At 34.5% G+C, this 6,245-nt stretch overlaps 1 protein-coding gene across 1 annotated transcript; it reads right to left on the bottom strand.

Moving 5' to 3' along the window:
- Positions 1-3,044: 3,044 nt before the first annotated feature.
- On the bottom strand, positions 3,045-5,906 carry LOC145086442 (calcium-dependent protein kinase 2-like). The gene is made up of 8 exons (XM_079024201.1): positions 5,062-5,906; positions 4,829-4,972; positions 4,587-4,739; positions 4,371-4,486; positions 4,034-4,201; positions 3,801-3,928; positions 3,623-3,722; positions 3,045-3,486 (listed from the first exon to the last, which is right to left on the bottom strand). Exons 1-8 carry the CDS (start codon positions 5,753-5,755, stop codon positions 3,382-3,384), a joined length of 1,608 nt encoding a protein of 535 aa, XP_078880327.1. The 5' UTR covers positions 5,756-5,906; the 3' UTR covers positions 3,045-3,381.
- Positions 5,907-6,245: the final 339 nt, after the last annotated feature.

The following is a 6,245-nucleotide window of genomic DNA, read 5'->3' as shown; positions in this document are numbered from 1 at the left end:
GGATCTACTGACTTCCTCTTGAATCTCCAAGTCTTTCCTTCCTTCCTCAAACTTCAAATCATAAAGAATGGCACAAAATAGCTCAAGAACACTCAAAGGTTGATTAGGGTTTCGTGAACAGGGTTTGGAGGGGATGGAGGCTGGGGTGGAGGCCACATAAAGTGTTTAAATAGGGTGCAAACCCTCAAATTTAGGGTTTCACTCAGACAGCTCCTACTCGCTGATTCGGTCTCCCGACTCATCAAGTAGGTCACTTAACCCACCCCAATTAGAGGCCGAACCTATTCGACGAGTTGGGCCTCCAACTCGTCGAGTCCCATTGTAAAATATGAAGTTTTGCTTGAATTTAAATACGTACCTGAAACCAGGTGTTACACACATGCAAGATAATTTGATCTATGTTTTGACTATTGAAAGCTATAAACTATAAACATCAAAAAGAACTCTATGAAAACCCTAGAAATTTCAAAAATCATAAAAGGGTTAGGGTTTACATATTTTTTAGTTATTTTTGTAAATAAATAATAAAAATCTTCTTTAAGAGCTATTGGAAGAAAGCACCAGAAATCTCATGCCTTTGATGTTGCACACCCAAACCCTAGCAACTAGGAAACTTGAAGAAGGAGAAAAGAGGCGGTATAATTTCGACTATGCTCTTGAGGGAAGTGATGGTTGAAATATGAAGAGGTAAGGGCCTATTTATAACTGTTAGGAAACACTAGATAACCCTAATTTAAATATAATGTTATTATTTCAAATTAGGAAATTATCTTTATTCCCTCATTATCTTCAAGGGATATTCTAGAAACGCTAGAATACTCCTCCCAAAACCGTCCACCCCTTACGGGGAAGGTTCTGGAACCCTTTTGTTCAACTATTGACAATTACAGCTTAGGTCTTTGCACTTTTAATTAATCAAATTAATCCCAAAATTAATTCTAATTAATTTCTGATTAGCTCTTAATTAAATAACATTATTTCTAATTAATATATTATTCTCATAATATATTAATAAATCATTTATTGCTATTTATTAATCATATAAATCAATAAAATCAGTCTCTCTCTCTCTCTCTCTCTCTAAAAGTCATCCTATTCAATTACTAGGGTTGAGGGCAACCCAAAAGGACTTTGCCAATAGTTCAAGTATATACTAATTTAGTTATTGACTTAGACACCTAATAGAACACCAATCATGTAGGTTAGCAGTTTTCCAACTATTCAATTATTTTATTTAGCATTGTCCTTAACATTATATTTTATTGTTTGTGCAAAGTTTAATGTTTTGACTCAACTCCATATGTTCTCTATTCGACAGAATAACTTCACATGGAAATTGAAGATAGAATTTTAATTTGATTTTGCCTCTAGAAGATATGGATATATCCAAGTGTCTGTTGATATTAGTTCAGATTGTTGTCCCCTTTATTTAGAATCAAAGATCATTATTTTTTCTGTTGTATATATAGCCAGGATAGAACAAAAGCCACACGTCAATCAATAGTAGACCTCAAAAGGTTTACTACTCTGTTATAGACTTCTAGTCAAAGGCTATCTATGTTTTCTTTTTAGACAATCACAGAAGGAGGGATGTAGTAAGGACTAAGGAGCTGAAAGTTCCTCATGAACTTGAGCAAGCATTATATGATAAGACTAAGATGGAAGTTGGAAATCTCACAAAATCTACTTGAATGTTATATTTTTATTCTGTTTTTTAATATAACAAAGACTTTTATACATATTTTTAGGATATAATACATTGTGAACTTGGGTTTTATTTCAAATATCAGATATGGCATCAAGATATATATGAAGCTGCCTAAAGTTCAACGAGAAAATATGGTGAGTTTATTTGTTGCTTTAATGCACAAAAGTAATATTACAACAAAATTTTATTAGCAACAACAAAATATGGATTCATTTATTATATATTGCCACTCTAATTCCATTAGCTTGTTTATAACTATCATACATTAGAAACTAGTAGAAGAACTCGTGCTTATATGGGACGACCTTAGGCCTCGTTTCTTATATTATGTAGGGCATGGACAGATGCAAGTAATCTACCCATTTATAGTAGTGAAAGATTATATTTATTGATATAATTGGGTAGATATATTTTAAAGTTTAATGTTGTAGTAAAAAGAAAAGAAAGTAGGATGTTATAAACTCATAATAACCAAATCGATGAAAGTACATTGATGTGTGTTGCATTTAACACTTTTAAAAATCCTAATATATTTGGTCATTGGTCTTTCTTCACAGATTGGTGCAAAGTGTTCTTATAATCAATAGAAAGAAAGGGTGAGAGTGATATAGAGAAGGCAAATGATGAACTTTATTTTTGCTTATGGATGACATGCAAAAGGCATATCTAGGTATGGTTAATAGAGTATCTTAACTTTATATGGTTGACTAATACTAAATTATAGGTGATGCACATCTAATTTAGTGGATTTGTGAATGTTGAACAAATTATACCAATGTATATTCTTTAGATTTATTGATGTCTTTTAATATATTCTTTTTTTGGATGATATATGGTTTTGGGATATTGGTTTTTATGAAAAATAATAATAATAAGATGAGCATATGGAGTATGGTTAATGGAGTGTAATAGATTTCTACAGATGGGTGGAATGTAATATATTACAATTGTGTGTAATGTAATAGAGTCCATGTGGGTGTGTAATAGAGTACAATTACCTCAACTGTATTATAGGTTGTAATACAAGTGATATAGTAGGGTCATTCAGCCATATTCTAATCTAATACGCCCCCTAAGAATACGGTTGCACATCTGTATCATATCATTAAATATAAATGTATTATATTTCCTATTCTCTAGTAGTGACTCCTCAATCCATCCTATATTCACTATTGTTTTATTTATGGCGCTACACCAGTGTGAGACCTAAAACTCATGTGTTATATCCTTAGTATGTTATCCAATTAGTAATCATTGATGATCTTGTTGTGGATCCATCTTGGCATAATATTGAAATTTGACAACAACTAATAGGTTTAAATGGAAAAATCATAATGTTTATGTTCAACAAAAGATTTCGAATGCTTGTATAAACTAAAATCGATCAGCAAGCCAAAAGATTGACTCTACACCTTCCGCTTACATATCGAGAAATATTCTCTAAACCAACCCAAACACCCATTACAATTGTTGTTCAAAATTCTAAAGCAACCTAATTTTAGTTTTTTCTAGAACCCATTATCCCCACCAGTTCGTAGGTCGCTCGAGACCAGATTGAACCTGTTGCCAAAGTCATCCCCAATTGGACATATGTGAAATATGCATTTCATGAGTAGCAACTTTCTTTTCTTCATCATCTCCGAACATGCTTAAGAAGAACTTGCTTGTTGTTGTTAGGTTGCAACAAACGATTCTCTAAATTTCTTAGGATTCATCATGGTTGCCTGTCCTTTTGATCTCATCATTGCCACAAACTCATCGTAGTTGATCCGACCATCCTGCAATGTTTATAGTTATTTAAGAATATATATATCCTCACAAGCCAAATTAGTAAGATTGTGGAATCTTTTTGTTATGCTAAATGTTATGAGTCCTATCTGCATCTTTGCAACATTAGATGCTTTAGTTACTTACATGATCTGAATCAACATCAGATACAATCTCCTTTATATCCTTTTCGTCACCCATTCCATATTCGCGGAGAGCTTGCTCTAGTTCTTCTATAGTAATGTACCTGAAAAGATAGAAGTTGTTTAAAGATTGGCCAATTCTTTTTTCCAGTGTCAAACTCAAAATAGTAGCACTTTATTACCCGCTATTATCTTTATCGAAATATTGGAATGCAGTGTAGAGATGATCTTCTCTATCCATTCTATTCATATGCATTGTTGCTGTTATGAATTCTTCATAATCTATGGTTCCGTTTCCATCTGCATCAGCCTGTTGATTTTGTTTCAAATATAGATGAATTATTTTTCTTTACCATATTTCCCAAAAATTGTTTAACTTCATGTAATAAAATTTGATTTGATTTGGTTGTCTTACAGCTTCCATCAATTGTTTGACTTCAGATTCGGTGAGTCTCGTCCCTTGCTTGGATAGTCCATGTTTTAGTTCCTCAAGTGTTATTGTTCCACTGTTATCGCTATCCATGCCTTTGAACATTTTCTTTAGTCCCATGATTTCTTCCTCAGAAAGGCATCCTGCAATGACCTGCTCATTCCGAGAACCAAATTAAAATCAGATATGTCAATATTCCTCAAGTTATTGAACAAAAGAGTTGTCATTCCTTCACAAATATATTGTTGTTTTCTTTTCCCATAAAAACATTGGTGCTTTATATTATATAAGATATTTTAAACAATAAAGATATTGTAGATACCCGAAGAGCAACTTTCTTGAACTGATTCATGGCTCTAAATTGTTTTAGTCTGCCAAGAACAGCGTTGTCAAGTGGTTTATCAGGTGCTTCTCCGTCTTCCACAATCCATGGATGAGCTGAAAGAACAAAGAAAAAAACATATATGGCATTTAAATATCATATGCGATTCCTCATTGCATCATAAATACATATTATAATTTCGGGATTAGTACTTACAAAGCACTTGATGTGCTGTCAACCTGTGCTTTGGATCTGCAGTCAACATCTTCTTTACAAGATCCTTGGCTGGATGAGATATCGAAGGCCAAGGATCACTCGTGAAATCAACATGCCCACGCAAGATTGCGTTGAATATCCCATGCTCCGATTCTGTAACATAAAAATTTTCCTTTTTTATTACATCAAATTGTTAATGTTTCTAGGGGTTGAAATATTAAGAAAATCGTGTAATTAATCACCAGCCCAGAAAGGTGGAACACCACTTAGAAGAATATATAACATGACCCCAATACTCCATATATCAACTTCGGGTCCGTATTTTCTCTTCAATACTTCGGGTGCAATATAATATGCGCTTCCCACAATATCTTTGAATAATTCACCTGCGACGAGAGAGACAAATTAACCATGAAGAATGATCTTCAAGAAACATACATTTATAATATATAAATTACACCCTAATTAATATAACCTTGTTTGTAGAACACAGATAGACCAAAGTCGGTAGCTAAAAGGGGAGAATCCTCATCCTTGGATTGAAGAAGGAAATTTTCAGGCTTAAGATCTCTATGAATAACACCCATGGAATGGCAGGTATGAACGATTTTAACAATGGTCCTAAGCAACGATGCTGCAGCCCTCTCCGTATAATGGCCCTTGGCGATGATCCGATCAAACAACTCTCCACCAGCACACAATTCCATCACCAAATGCACAGAATGTTTGTCCTCAAAAGCCCCTTTAAGTTCAACAATATTCGGCTGGCCAGCCAAATGATGCATGATCTGTACTTCCCTCCTCACATCCTCAATGTCGTCTTTATTCGCAAGTTTCCTCTTTGCTATTGTTTTGCATGCCAACTGTTTCCCCGTCTGCTTGCATGTGCACAAATGGGTGACGCCAAACTGACCCCTACCAAGCTCTTTACCTATGGTGTAAAGAGTTCGAATATCTTCCATTGGACGTCCCAAAACCGTTCCAATAGGCGATTTGTTGCCATTCTTTTGTGGTTGGGCTGTTGAGGCGGCTGATGATGCAGTGACGGGTTTTGGTGGCGCTGTGGTTGTGTTTTTGTTCTCTTCTTGCGGTTTGTTGTCTCCTTTAAGGGGTTTTTTATTTTCAGATTCTACATTTTTACCTTTAATTTGGGAACAACAGTTCCCCATTGGGATGTTTGGAGGGAGGGATCGAGGGACCCTGGACTAGAGAGAGCAACAACACGAATGGGTCCTTGGGCGATTGACCTAGAGGAAAGTTTAGAAAATTAGAAAGGGAGGGGAGAGAAAGAGAGAAAGAGATGAAAGTATGGATGAATATTGGAGAGGGATTGTAGGGATGGAAATGGTGGATTGAATTTTCCTTTGTTGACCACACCTTGAATCACTCTTTAGTTTCATGCAAATTACTTTCCATTTTGAGACATCAACAATCATTTTAGGGATCACATTATTTATAGGCTCCAATTCTAACAACTCTTGCCTTTTTTTTATTAAAGCTTGTTTACATCGATCTTCAATTTTACCAAAAAGGCAAAAATTATAATTCATATATTGGCAAAACGATTATGTATGTGGGTTATATATACCATTAATATACATCCGAGTCAAGCATGTTTGATTATTTTCTTGTCGGAATTATTTAACTTTATGAGGTGCG

The sequence above is a fragment of the Lactuca serriola genome, chromosome 2 (assembly GCF_051521515.1).
Source record: "Lactuca serriola cultivar US96UC23 chromosome 2, Lser_US96UC23_V15, whole genome shotgun sequence".
Taxonomy (NCBI): domain Eukaryota; kingdom Viridiplantae; phylum Streptophyta; class Magnoliopsida; order Asterales; family Asteraceae; genus Lactuca; species Lactuca serriola.
Note: the sequence above shows the minus strand (reverse complement) of the source record. Positions and strands in the feature narration are given on the sequence as shown.

Bases quoted from the DNA above. Each gene is read 5' to 3' on its own strand.
- LOC145086442 (XM_079024201.1), bottom strand. From the start codon at position 5,755: ATGGGGAACTGTTGTTCCCAAATTAAAGGTAAAAATGTAGAATCTGAA. The intron at 3,929-4,033 runs GTAAGACAACCA...CAAAATCAACAG, and splicing joins TCAAACAATTGATGGAAGCT to GCTGATGCAGATGGAAACGG. The intron at 3,723-3,800 runs GTAATAAAGTGC...CTATCTTTTCAG, and splicing joins TTCGATAAAGATAATAGCGG to GTACATTACTATAGAAGAAC.